This window comes from Streptopelia decaocto (assembly GCF_964273445.1).
Source record: "Streptopelia decaocto genome assembly, chromosome: 1".
Taxonomy (NCBI): Eukaryota; Metazoa; Chordata; class Aves; order Columbiformes; family Columbidae; genus Streptopelia; species Streptopelia decaocto.
Window position 1 is genome coordinate 33,375,869 of NC_138663.1, and position 14,713 is coordinate 33,390,581.

The 14,713-nt window shown below is 35.5% G+C and overlaps 1 protein-coding gene across 3 annotated transcripts in view; it reads left to right on the forward strand.

The window, feature by feature from the left end:
* Positions 1-14,713, forward strand: part of ARID2 (AT-rich interaction domain 2) — a 103,541-nt gene that overhangs the window by 61,314 nt on the left and 27,514 nt on the right. For all 3 annotated transcript variants that reach the window (XM_082055072.1, XM_082055073.1, XM_082055074.1), the window contains 6 exons: positions 8,036-8,102; positions 8,187-8,437; positions 9,553-9,649; positions 9,729-9,938; positions 10,321-10,485; positions 11,633-11,708. In XM_082055072.1, coding sequence (XP_081911198.1) covers positions 8,036-8,102; positions 8,187-8,437; positions 9,553-9,649; positions 9,729-9,938; positions 10,321-10,485; positions 11,633-11,708 — 866 coding nt within the window. The remainder of the gene's footprint in view (positions 1-8,035; positions 8,103-8,186; positions 8,438-9,552; positions 9,650-9,728; positions 9,939-10,320; positions 10,486-11,632; positions 11,709-14,713) is intronic.

Below are 14,713 nucleotides of genomic sequence, written 5' to 3' on the forward strand. Positions count from 1 at the left end.
TTAAGTAAAAATGTGAAGAGATAAGGTGCTGAGTTCCTTATGAACTCATATCCAAGTTGTTGCTCAGTTTCTTAATTGTGTCATATACTGAAATGTCTTACCAGTATTATATAGCAATATTTGTTCTGAGCTTTTTCCATTTGTCTTTTTTTTTAAATTATTGTTATGTAACTCAAGTTTGGGATAAGTTGGACCATAGTAGTGTTAATTAAATGATAAGTATTGCTAACGTATTGGTGAATAGAATCCCTAACCAAAATTTCCTAGGTAAAGGTAATAACAAAAAAGGTAAGCTCTCATATTTGTTAGCATATGACCTTGAAAACATGTTTCAAATGTGCTGAAGGTAAGTGTAAAGAATAATGGTTTGTAATCTTTGTTTCCTTTTTCCATTGAAAAATATGTCCTGAAGTACTGTAGGTTGTGTGTGGGTTTTTTGTTTGTTTGTTTGTGGGGATTTTTGTGTGATTTTTTTTTTTTTTTTAAGCACTTAGCACTTCTGTGTTGACTTCACCCTAAACTGTCACAGACTGTTGCTGTTCTAGAGCAGCAACACCACCATGTCTAGATCTGTAAACACTTAAAGTGATACAGAATTCTAATTTATTATATGTTCATTAATTATATAAACTTTAGTAATTGTGATAGATAAGGACAGATGGTTCTGATAAATGTTTTTATCGAAGTGTTAAGTAGAACCACTGTAACTGCAGTGAGGTTTACTAATAAGAAACTTGGATATTCTCCAAGATCTATTTTTGAACATTACAACATGTATAGTGCCACTCGGTAGTAAAATACTGCTGAAAGCAAGTCAGAAACTAACGCCACATCTAAAAATATCACTAATGCCAAGAACCCAGATTTTTCAGAACATCTTACTTCCAGCATTTGTTTTACCCTACTACTGGAAGTAATTTGTTTTGTATTGCAGTTGTGGCTGTGTCAAAACAGAAATCAGGGGAAGCATTATGAGAGCTTCATGACATAGGAGAGATATTTGGTTGGCAGATTAGAGATTGTGCATTTTTTTAAATTCGCTTTTATAGCTTTTAGATTAATAGAATGGCTGTTGAACATATGCCCCTCCTTTCACCATTTTTTTTTTAATTTGTTGCCATTTTTTTTTGTCTTGATATTTTAAGGTTATCGTTCCAGTTTTGTTTCTCTGCTATAATGACAACAGATAAGAAAATTGTGTAAAGATGAAAGTTGAAAAGAGTTCTCAAATGGGATAGAAAAAATGCAGAATTATTAATTATAGTGATTGCATGAACACAGAAATGGTAGAGATGCACAGAAAGTAGAGTGGGGAAGGCAATTTCTTAAACACATGAATTCTAAACTAATAGGAATTGAATTTATAGAAATCATGTTGAGTTTGTAAATGTTACCCTCTTTCTTGTGTTGGAGTTGGGGGTTGAAGGGAGGCTAAGAAATATTAGAAATATTGAAGCTGTTCTGAAAATGATTCTCAAGGTTAAATTTGGGATTCATAGACATATCATTAACTTGGATTCTTGGCCACTGAATGTCAGTTTAATTAGTGGTATGTCAGCTTTATGCAAAAAAACCCAAACCAAACAAAACCAAACTCCTAGTCTTTGTTAGGTGAAAATAGTTTTTCAAATCTAGTGAAACAAATAAAAATGCTCCATGAGGTATGTTCACAGTATTTGACATTTTGTCTACATAGCTACTCTTATTAACTTTTTTCCAAGCTCCTCCTCCTGCTTATTGGAATCTATGAACATAAACTTGGATTTTATAGAGGCATTTTGTTTCTGTATTTCAGTGTCTTTATACAGACATTGGGTGTGATTTTAGAATTACGTATTTATGCTAAAATGCTTTGTGGAAGTTTTTAATGTTTGCTTAGAATAAGCTTCTTAAAATTTTTGGTCTCTTAATCATATTAGTATTTTAAAACTCATATTCAATAAAGAAAAATGGCCATGTGTTTTTCTTCATTATTTTAATCTCCATTCTACTACACCTTTGCATATTAGTAGTATTGCATCTCCTACCCTTAAATATGTACTCGCTAACTGTTGGCTGATTGGCATATAGTCAGCTCTTGAGTTCTGTATTAAATTGTCATAAAGAATTTGTCAATTGTTTCAGCACCAATACTTTGATTTTACATTCTGTTCTCTAATTTTGACTTAAAATACATCACATGTGCAGTATCATGATTTCTTCAGAACAGTCTGCTAGTGTGCTGTCATACTAACAAAGGAGCCTGTCTATTTAGTTGTGTTGTCCAGCATCACTACTATTCCAGTTGAAGGTGAAGATGAAAACCAACATGATTCTTCATACTAAACTTAGAGGGAATCAGTCACCTTTTTTGTTTTGCCAATCCTTATTACATTACAAATTTTCCAGATGTAGTTTTTTATAATTTCCATTATCTTATCTGCACCGCTACATATTGTCTCACTTTCTACGCTGCTTCTCTCTAAACTGAATCAAATGTCTTTTACTAGTCAGTGAATCTGTTCCATTAACTGTCAGAATTTGAATATAATTTTAGCTGAATGTGCTGTTATCCCTTATTACTATGTTTATTTATTGCTTTCTCCCCTCTTGATTTTTCTTGGTGTTGTCAATAAGCTTAAATCTTTAGTTAGCAGGAATGAGTGTGTGTCCTTGCTTAAGGGTTGTAACAACTGACATTTAGCCAGTCATCTTGTTACCCCTTCTTGTTTTATTTTGACAGGTCTTTTCTCATCTACTCCAGGTTTCTCATTTTAACTCTTTCATTTCTCTTTGAATTTCCTCATGTTAGCAAGGTTCACTTCTGAGTATAGTTTGTCTTTCAAGAGTGACCTGTTTACATAGCATGCTTATAATCAGATAGATTTAGCTGTTTTTCCAGGTATTTCTTTCATGTCTCCAGCAGCTGCCTATTATCTAATGTAGTATGTAAATAATCACATTACCTTTCTTCATGCACCATTCATTTCTGTTTACTTCAATTTAAGCATTTGGATTTCATGTTCTTGGACTTCTTGAGGCCTCTTCTAGCTGTAGAGTTCCAAAAGCCATGCTTATGCAGTTTTTGTGCTTGCTTTTTGTGCTTTGCATAATGCTTTACTTCTCTGGTTTCCTTTTGCGTATACGCGTTCTTATTTTGTTGTCCAACTCTTTCTTCTTTGTTTAAGTTCAATAATAATTTTCTTTACATTTATTCTTGGAATCTTTCTCAGATAGTATGTAAAGTGACATCCTTAGACATTTAAATGCCTGGCATAGTTTTCAAATGTCACCTTTGTTATCTGTCACAGTGATCTGTCAGGCTGACTTGACTCCAGTTGCTCTCATATTTTTCTTGGACAATAAGTAGTAATGATCATTGGTACATTACATGATTTGTGGTCTCAAAATGGACAGTAATTTGGTTAATCTGATTTCCAGTGAATTCTTTGTAATGCTGTGCATCTTTTTCTGAAGGAACTTGGCTATCGACAGGAATCAGATTGTGCATGTGAATCAAGTTCTTTACCTTTGTCCATTATCTCTTAGCATCTGGATGTTGTGTAGTCAAGCATTGTCTGTTTGCTTCTAAGTTTTACCTTTGTATTCCTATTACCAGTGTGTTGTCATGATCTAAAAATATATATATATATATATATATATATATATATATGAACAATTATTGAAACAGAGCTTTGCTTTCTCATCCTTTCTTGTTCATTTCTGTTGATATGTAGTAGTAGATTGCAGCTATCCATAGTTTATAGCAGGGAATAAGTAAATGCTTGTGATGCTAAATTGACCTTTTTCTTGCCTCTGTGATGTAAGTATGTTTTTCAAAGAAATGCCAAGAAACCTTGACTTAATTCATCTGGTTCCACTTTTGCCTTTCCTTTGGGCAAACAAAAATTTCGTTGTGTTTTGCCTTTTTCTCTTGTAACAGATAGGTCATGAGCATTGTCTGTAGGATATTTAATTCTATTTTCCACCTCTGCATTCTTTGCCTACCCCCATCCTTTGCAGGGATCTTTCCTGTTTAGGCAGGAAACAAATGTTGAGTGGACTGAGAGTGATCAAACCAGTCTGCTTAAATGCAACAAAAAAGGTGATTCAGGCCAATTCTTTCCTTGTCAAGAAAAGGAATAGAAGCTGCAGAGTCATTCTGAATTTAAGACCTCTAAACAGCTTTATTCAGGCGTACAAGCTGGTGATCACTGTAGGTAATCTTAAGGCTTTGGAAGAAGAACTGGGAGAGGTTTTCTGATCATTTACTGTCAGGACACACAATTCCAATGTGAATATTTATCTGAGACATCGAAGCAACTGTCTTTCATGGGAGTCACAGAGGATAACTTTCAGAACAAGGTGATGTGGCTTTTTTATTTGTTTGTTTTGTTTTGTTTTTTTTGAATTTGGTTTGGTTTGATTTTTTGTTGTTGTTGTGTTTTGTGGGGCTTTTTTTCTTTGTGTGTGTGTGTATTTTTGTTGTTTTTGTTTGTTTGTGGCTTTGTATCGTTTCATTTTATTTTGGCTTTTTATTTTTTATTTTTATTGGTGTTTTTTCCCTACTATGTTGTAAGTGGTTATGTAATTAATGAGCTTTGTAATTTCAGTTAAGGAATGGAAAGTACAATTTACTTTTTTTTTTTTTTTTTTTCCCCCCAATTCTTTCTTTCTGAGGTCTTAAGTGTCCTGGAATCTGCTTTGGTTTTCTTGGAGTCTCCTGTCTCAGTGAAAGTTACAGAATTTGTATTCACTATTGATCTGCGTTAGTCTGTATAATGGGGTTCAATTGAAATCTGTTTGTCATAGCATCTCTCAAAAAAGCAGCGTTTTTTAATAAGTTTGGACAACTTGATTTTATGTCTCGTGTTTTGATTGAGACTTTGATTTTGATCGACCAGGCTGACTGCACTTTTAAAATTCCTGACATGACTGTCCATGCGTTGCAGAAGAACATTGCTTCAGGCTGTTTGCCCTTCCCTGAACAGAACAGTAACTTTTCTGGTGGAGGTGGTCAACTCTCGTATGTGATGGTGCCTGCTAGGAGATGGCTTGTTGGAATCAAATGGGAAGTTGCTCTGCCATCTAAATACTTAGAGAGCGATGCCTTGTCCTTGGCTAGGAACTTACTTCAGGTATCTGTGGTAAAGCTTTTGGGTGTTTCGGAGCTCAGCATAGTCATAAATGCATATCAGGCTTCTGTCTATACCTTCATTGTTGCCACATGCTTGTCAACAGCTAATGTCCTGCGAAATCCTGACCCCTCTATAGTTAGCAGCCAATCTCCAAAATAGATACATTAAATGCCACATGCAGTAGCTTCTGTCTTAGCTGCTTGAAGGTCTGAACACATTAATTACTGATATGCTGTTTAAGTTACTGGCTTGTTGAATGGAGGATGTAGGGTAATATTTCTGAGTCTCCAGCGATATCACTGGAGGTTTTGCAGAATGTTTGAAGTTTTAAAATCTGCGAAGCATGCCCAGGAAGCCTGGTTTGTTACTGCAGTAGGTTTTCATGGTTGTTCAAACACCCATGACAGCTGCTGGCTTTGGGAATGCAAAGTTTTTAGCAAGCAAAAAACTCTGGGGCAGTTCCTCAGGTAAAGCAGCATTCTTGGTGAGCGTGATCACCCACACTCAAGATGGAAAAAATATTTTAAAATTGTTCTTTTTGAAGCGGTATTGTCTGCATATTCATGCCCTACCTGCAGATTCTCTTCCTTAAAGCTTTAAGAGCCTTTCCAGATCTCTAGGACTCCGAGGAACTGAGGTGGTGAGGGACACACATCATTCTGCTAACCAGGCTTGTGCATATGCTTTAGTTAATCCTGAGGCAAAAATTCTCTAGCTGAGTGGTTAGCATCTTACGCTCACAGCATGACTGTATAATGAAACAATTTGAAGAATAACAGTAACCTGTAAGTAAACTTCATTTGGTGCCTTGGTGTATCTCTTATTTTAGCTTACAGAAAGGAGCCTGTTCTGTTCTTTTCTGAAAAAGATAATCTCATCTGAGCTGACAAGTAGTATTGTTTGACAGACTGTTTCTTTAGAAGGGGAAGCTTTCTCAGTTGTTCAGACACCTAGCATGGATCTGTTTGTTCTGCGAGTTTTAGGAGAGAGATACAGTTTTCCAACAATACGTTCCTGTCTTTATCTTTAGCAATAGGACTTTGAGGCTTTATCTTTAGCAGTGTCTGTAGTGTCTTCATCTACAAAAAACTTAAATCCTCATTTTCCATCACTTTGAGAACATGTTCAGGATGATTTATTTGCCTTCCAGAGACAGAAAAATTGCTCCTTTATGACTTGTATTGCTGGAGTTGTGGTGGTTTGGTTTTGTTTTTTGTTTGTTGTTGTTGTTGTTTGTTTTTGTGTTTGTTTTGTTTAGTTTTGTTTTTGAGTACACCTTAAGAGGCAGAAAACGGATTATTGAGAATTCAGATATCAAAATGTGATGATTCTGTTTTTACATCATGTGACCACAGTTCTAACATTGTATTGTGATTGACTTGGGTCTCTTCCAGAGAGAAGTCTTCAGGTTGAAGACTTTTTAAGTATAAACAACTAATCTTTGAAAGCTTCAGAGGGTTTTCTTTAAAGTAGCAGTGAAATGTGAGGCCTTACTGTCTTCATAGCTTTTCCAAAAGAGAACATCCTAAAGGAAGGTGTGCACTGACTGGTAAATTTCCAGACAGTATATTTGTGTGCTTTTTAAAATAATGACTGAAGCCTTTTCTTTAAATACTCTCCTTCTCTAAAAGTAAAAGCAGCTCAAAATGAAGTACTTTCTGCAGATTTTACCTGCATACCTTTGTCTTCAGTGGTTCTTGATGATAGCCTCAGTATTAATTAGAAAAATCTGCTTGCCACAAACTGTTAGAAGTTAGATTTTCATCTGGCTGTTCTTGTCTTTGCCAAAGTGAGGTAATAATCCTTTCTGTGCAAATAATCCTCTTTACTAAAGAGCACTTGGATGTCATTTAGCAGCATTGCAGTGGAAAATAAAATTCTTTTCCTTCTAGTTTAGAAAATCTGTAGTATTCTATTCTGTTTTTCAAGAAAAAAATAGTGTCAAGCTTGGTATGAATGCTGTAATTTAATAATTACATTTGCATAGCAGAATTTCTCCTGCTGTTCAGCTGGTTGTACTTCCCATCCTTCTCTTTTATCCAGATTTATTTGTGGTTTTATTCTGTGATCATAGCTGAAAGAGGAGCTGTATTTCATTAGTGAGTCAAAGGAATTTATAAATTTTTATTAGTCAAAGGAGTGTTTGTATTTTTTATTATGGTATACACATTATAACATATATATAATTATGTATTTTTATATTAATATACTATACCACAATGTGTCTTTTTATTAGCTTGCAAAACTTGATTAATTTTTGATTGATTCGTGAATTTCAACAGGATTAGAGACATAACAATCAGTAACAGACCAGGCCCTGATTTTGTTAAATAATTTGAATGCCAGCCTGCTCTGTTTTGCTTATATTTATAAAGATTTTTTGTGATAGTGGTGCTGACTTTTCTCTTTTCATTGAGTTATGATGATGTGGAAAGCATAGCAGAAGCTTTTAAGAAGTCTCTCCAGATACAAACCTGACTGCTGTGCTTCTAGCAGGAGCTAAGATCTGAAGCTGAGAAGAGTCACCGTCTTCTGCTTTAGGAGTTGAGAGTTTATAGGAGATGAAGGAGGATGAACTGTACTTTTCTTGTGCTTAGAACTGCTGTATTTCTAATTGTTTGTGGGAAAACTGTTTCAGTATGTGCTTCACCAAAGTACTTCTGGGGTAGTGTTGGTCGAATGCATACTTCTGGTACTTGAGGGGAAGAGTTTCTCAGTGTTAAGTACTGAACATCTTGCATGTCATCCTATGAGTGAAAAATATTACTACTATTAGATGAATCAAGGTACTAGGAAATTTTGAAAGACAATCTTTTTCATATTTTTTCAGTGTTTTAAAGTAATATAAATAAAAGTAACTAATATTTAAAGAAATATCATCCCCTAGAAATTAAGTGTGTTTTTAATTCTTTCTTCAGTTTTGGAAGGATATTGTTGAGGATATTGAAGTTCGTGATCTAATTTCTGACAGAAGCAAATCTCAAGGTGAGACATCTTGAATAATATTAATACATACATGTTGGTAAATATAGCAAAGGAAGGACTAACATTTGTTTATTTACTTTGTAGATATTCCATCTGAAGAATGGATTTGGGAATCCTTATTTCATCCACCTCGCAAATTGGGCATTAATGATATTGAAGGGCAGCGGGTACTTCAGATCGCAGTGATTTTACGGAATCTTTCTTTTGAAGAGGGAAATGTTAAACTGTTGGCATCTAATCGTACTTGTCTTCGGTTCCTGCTACTCTCTGCTCACAGTCATTTTATTTCGCTACGGCAGTTGGGACTTGACACGCTGGGAAATATTGCAGCAGAGGTAATGTGCTTCAAAACAGAACAATTAAAATATAATTTGGTAAAAGCATTACTTACATGTTAATTAAATGATTACTTTTTTCCTTGATCATTGGATGAAGCTGGAAATAAATTATTCTCTGAATTTGTAAATAGCAATTTGAAAACAAATTTTCAGGACCAAAACAAAATACAGACTGTGTCAGTTTGCCTAAATAGAATCACATGCTTAAATAGAATCAAACGGGTTGTGTAGGGAGTTACAAGGTATTCATAGTGCATCATTTTCAGTTTAGTTTCCCAGAGGGAAGAAAGGAATTTAGTTAAATTCTGCAGACTGTACACTAGCTTCTTCACTTAATAAATATAACGTTTAGTCATAATTTCAAAATGGTACCTTTGAGAAAGGGGGTGGTAGAGGGCTTTATGCCATGTGTAGTGGGCACCAGTCAGCTAGTCGTGTGCCACTGGATGTATCGTGAGGTACCTTTTTCTTTTCAAAGAGGTTTGCATGTACTAAAATACACCATTTCGGTATGTCATATCATGGTGCAGATAAATTATACAGATTTTATAGGTAGATAGGTTCAGATGTTCCTTATATTTTAAAAGATACCATGTAAGTCAAATACATAGGTGTCAGAGAATGAGAATAGAAGTATTGGTCCACTGCAGAATATTGAAAAAAATGGTGTTTTAATTTACCATGTATCCAGCTTCTCTTGAATAACAGACATATTATAATGTTTGAGAGCTCTGATTGAGAAGCAGAAGTAGATAGAAACTGGATGAACAATTGTGATAGCGTTTGGGAAGGAATGTTTGTCATTTTTCAAGTTCTGTTCTTTGTTGGATATTAAAATATATTTGTTTATACTGTTGACTGCCTGGGAATGAAGTTATATTCCTGATTTTGAGCACTGGAAAGTGTAAATTAGACCGATATTTCAGAGAAGGGAGCAGGGGGCTCAAAATGTCAGCTACAATAATAAGCTCACAGGATTCTGGTTTTTGTGAACACAAATGTCATTTAAACACTTTTGAATGTTGTATTTTGGTATGCAAATTTAAGGTTTTGAGCCATTAGCACTGTATGGATAGTGTTTGTCATAGATTTTGTGTTTTCTTTCTCATCAGCTTCTTTTGGATCCTGTTGATTTCAAAACTACTCATCTAATGTTTCACACTGTTACAAAATGCCTCATGTCAAGGGATAGATTTTTAAAAATGAGAGGTAAGATCTCTAGCTATTTTGTAGTTGTATTAGCATTGTAATTATTGCTGTTTAAAACTATTTTGTATTTGTTCTTCAGGCATGGAAATCTTGGCAAATCTTTGCAAGGCTGAAGATAATGGTGTCTTAATTTGTGAATATGTGGATCAAGAATCCTATAAAGAGATTATATGTCATCTCACGCTACCAGATGTGCTGCTTGTAATCTCAGCACTTGAGGTGCTCTACATGCTCACAGAAATGGGAGAAGTGGCCTGCTCAAAGATTGCTAAAGTGGAGAAGAGCATAGGTAATGGAGAAGCAAAATCTGCTACTCTCACTTATGTAGGAAAAAAGACTTAAAAATATGTCGTGTTCAGTGGTTAAAAAAGTGGCTTGGTTATGTGTGTGTATAGCTTAGGGATGGATATTAGAATAGGAAGTTTTACTAAAATTTAGTTTCTGTCCTCAAGAAACTGATGATGCTAATAACTAGGGAAGCTAAAACTTTTGAAGTAGGGTGGTTTGGTTTGTTTTTTTAATGCCATGAAGGAAGTGTGTAAAATGTGCAGAAGCCTGCAGAGGCTTGTTTTCTTTCAACACTTGGCAATTTTAAAGCAAATCGATATGTCCCAGCAGCATTCATTTGTCTTGTCCTAATGTTGTTGTCGGTTTTACATTTAATACTTTAGATACATTAGTATGTCTGGTTTCTATGGACATCCAGATGTTTGGACCCGATGCACTTACTGCTGTAAAACTCATTGAACATCAGTGCGTTACCCAGCAAATACCTGATGTCAGACCACAAGTAATGGATCACGGTTCTTCACAGGCCCATGCAGCAGGTGTCCCAGGTTAGTGTCACTGGAAGAGAACATACTCTTCTATAGAATTTCCTATATGGCATCCATGATTTTTCTCTTCTAGAAGTTTCTGATTAATTTACAGAAATAAGTATGGTATTATGCATATCATATGGTATCTTCTTCAGACACTTGTTCACAGAGCAAATATAAAGCTATGTTAGCCACTGTTGTGAAACAGGCTTTAAAAGAATCTTAATATGTTTCAGCTGCTAAAGTGAGAATTTACTGAAAGTTATGTACGCTCCTTATTTTAACTTGTTGAGTGGAAAGAAAAAGTATCCATTCTAGATTGTTCCCATGATTTGTAGAGAATTAGAGGTCCATTTTATATTGTGTTTTATGCAGATTGTTATTGGACAGTACCACATAGTATTTGGTAGAATTGCGGACATGGGATAGACACATGGAAACATGCCTCTCTTGAAGCTGCTAAACAGCTTATTGTGATGTGAACCAAATTTTAATAGCATATATACCTCATTCTGTGCTCACTAATAAAAGCATATAGCAATATATGACAAGTGCAGACAAGATGGAACACAGCTATTCGTTCTGGGGAAAAAATGGGTAAAGAACCATTAGGACAGACACTGGCTTGCATGTTTAATCATTCTGATTCTGGAATGGGTGCAGATACCACAGTGAAAGTGACTGGGAAAGAACGTGACTAAGGGGATGAATGAGAGTGAACAGAAGGAACCGATGTGACATTGCAACAAAATTCTGTATATATATTTACTTCCACTTGGGAATTCAAAAAATAATTGCTGTGTATTCATGCCTGTTCTGGTGGAGTATTTTATCACTCTTAAATCATGTTCAGTACTCTGAAGTACTGAGATCATGGATCATCACTGGGAGTCTGGACGCTGTTGTTCACTGAGCGCTTACGTCACCACTGCGCTTCAGTGGCAGCTCTGGCCTTGGCATCCTCTGCCACACTTCGGCAAACTGTGGTGCGAATCTGTAGTGTGGTTAGTGCACCTTTGTGACTTGTCTTAGCTGGATACATCCTTGGTTCCAAGCACAGGAGAAACTGTACCAGTGAAAATCGTGAAGTGCTTCATTCAGGAGAACAAAAATAATTTCAGCAAGTTTGTTTTGTTTTTTTTTTTCTTCCTCTCATTCTCTACAGCCTCTAGGACAGCACCACATGTTGCTCCACCACCAGGAATAGTAGAAATAGACAGCGAGAAATTTGCATGTCAGTGGTGAGTGTATAGTTCTATTCAAATACTTTAATGAAGAAAAAAAACAAATGCCTGTATTCCTGTGTTGCAGAATTTTCCAGCTTGCATCTATTTACTGTTAGAATAATTTTTCTGAAAAGTATAAAGCAAAACTGTTCTGTCATTCCTTTGAAGAAGTATGAAAGAAAAACCTCAACCAGAATATTTATTCTTCAGCAGTTGACACTTGAAATTAGTTGTTTTCTCTCTTAGAATATAATTTAGTTTGATTTTTAACTCTGATCTCAATTTTTAGTTATTTTTTAAATTGTCAAGAAGCATTATCTGTTTCATTAGTGTTTTCATCTGGTAACGTGTTGCTGTATTACTGCGCCAATACAAAAGCAATTATCAAATTACCAAACTAGGCCCTGCAAAATTCTCTTGTGATCATTGTGAACCTCCAGCAAGTTAAGGAAGATCGAAGTCTTTTCCATCCAAATTCTCTTGCTTTCAACTAATATTGTTATCCCATATTTAGAGAAGAACTGTTCTGCCTGTGGTTCTCATGTGGACTGAGAGTGGTCTTTCTGAACTATTTGACTTACATAAATCTAGTCACATTCTAAATATTTGTATTAATCAATTCCTGATGGACCCTTCCACCTCTGCTGCTCCACAACTTACATGTTCATTGGTTGTCTTACAGATCAGAGAAGGGCTTTCAAGATAAACTGGGTGGAATTTGTCAAAGCTTAGTGCTTCAGGTCATTATGTAGTTTCATTTATACTTCCAGCAAAACTTTGATTGTATGGGAGACATGTTCCAGATTCTTGTTGGTCAGCTGATATTGTTCCCATGCTTCTGTTTGCATACTGCAAAGTATTATTAATGTACACTGCTGAAAGACTGAGAAATTTCACATTTAGACATTTAAACAGGGATAGCTGGAGTTGAAATCACTGCAGATCAATTTGGTGATCTGCAAGTTGGTCTCTATCCAAAGCTAGTTTTCTAAGCTGCCTTTCTAATTAATGGAGTGGGAGATTCGCCAGTAGTAAAACTAATTGCCTTCACCTGTCTGGTTTCTGATGAGATTAGGAATTGCCTTCTGGTGCCACCTTCTCTGTATTGACCAGAGAGAGCACTAGACATCTGGCTTTCGGTAGTAAAGTTGTACACAAAGTGAATATTGCACTCTGTATAAAATGCAAAATAGAAGTTTTGACTGTTGAAATAACCGTGGGTAGGTACCATGCTGCAACTGTGTGATACCATCAAATGACAGAAAATTATGAAGCAAACCATAGAGCATTATATCAGGAAGATTTGGAATAGCTGTTTTGTTTCTGATTCTGTGTGCTTCTCCAGCTGTCAGTGTTGAATACTTGTGTTTTGTACTTGATTTTTTTTTTTTTCCAGTTAATCTTAAGTAGATATTAGATAGTGAAGAATAAAAATTAACACCTAGTCCTGAAAATTCTTCTTAAACAGTAATTGTGCTCCCCCCCAAAAAAATGCAAATTGAGAGCAGAGGAGTAGCCTCTTCCAAGCATTTTCATCAAGGCTTGCATGGAGTGTCTTACATTCATGTAAATTTTCATGGATGTTTTAGTCATTGTTTCCTGTTGAGAGAAATAGGAAAATAAGTAAATCATAACAGCAGAATTTAGAAAAGTTACTATCTTTTGGAAGCAGAAGCAGGACAACACGCTTAAACTGACCTTCCTGGATGTATTATTAGCCAGCTTAGCCCGAATACAAGTCCCTGTAAGGAAAGTGCGTGTGACAGTGCTAATCGCAGCTCCCATTTCACCAAGTCCTGAATATCGTCAGTTTGCTGGTACCAGTGATCGTGTGTCAGCCTAATATGATGTACCCAACTGGACAGTCATTCGTCTGAAATGCCCAGTTTAGTTAATACCTACACTTCCTGATATCCAGTGTGATCTCAGTTTTTGTAATAATAAAATTGTAACACAATTAGGTTAGGTTAATGTGTTTTGAAATAATGTTTGCTTCCAAACTTACTGTGTTTTTTTTCAACACAACTGCAGGAGAAATGGTATTATACTTCTTACTGGTTGTGAGAGAACACAATTTAAAGAAGATATTATAGTAATTTGCTTTTTCTCTTTTGAAGCACCTAATTATATTGGGAGAGTAGGACTCTGCATAGGAGAACGTAGTGTGGTTTTCCAAAGTGTTAGCACCATATAGTAAATACTGACAGTTTAAAAAATATTTTTATTGTTTGAGCCCGTATTCTGGTACTGGTATTTGAGCACTGTGTGAGAGTTGTTACTTACCTCCATTTACTGCTGGGGATGAACTGTTCACACATCTCTGGGTTGGAATAGTGGATCTGAAAGAAATAAAATTAAACTGATGGAAAATGTTTCCTTCTTTCACAGCTTCCTGATTGGAGGTTGGGTGATCTGAGTGCTTGTGAAGAGTCTGTAGGAGATACAAATACTTTCTCTCCCTGGAAATTGAACATTAGGCAGAACAAGTTGTTCAAGGATTTTATTAGTGTCTATGTAGTGTGGGACTCCAGGAATGACAATGTGCATGTTTCTGTCTGTACTCTGTTAGAATCTCAGTCTCCTCTGCCCACCTCTATCAGAATGACAGGGTTGAGATTGTTATTCTATCTTTGGGTTTACTTGTATTTTAAAGTGAGACTGCGTTAGCAGATCAGTTAACAAAATCTTGGTTAAGATGCAAATGTTGACTTTTGATATAAATTTCTGATGAAGAATTAGCTAGCATTCAGTTCATCTTTTGCTAAAGTACAATCATTAAGAAATAAGAATAGAGCTGTGGGGAGAAGACATCACCAAACAATGCATTCTTTTTTGGTTTTGTTTCTGAATATACAATAAAAAAGGCCCATGTAGAGACTATTTTCCGTATTACATGTGTAAATAAGATGTTGCATGTAAAATTGTTTGCATGTGTTAGGGGTCTTATGTGTTGAACATAAGCAGTGAGAAAGGAGAAAGTATGGAACAGGTATTTGGCAAGACAATATACTAAAGGGGTA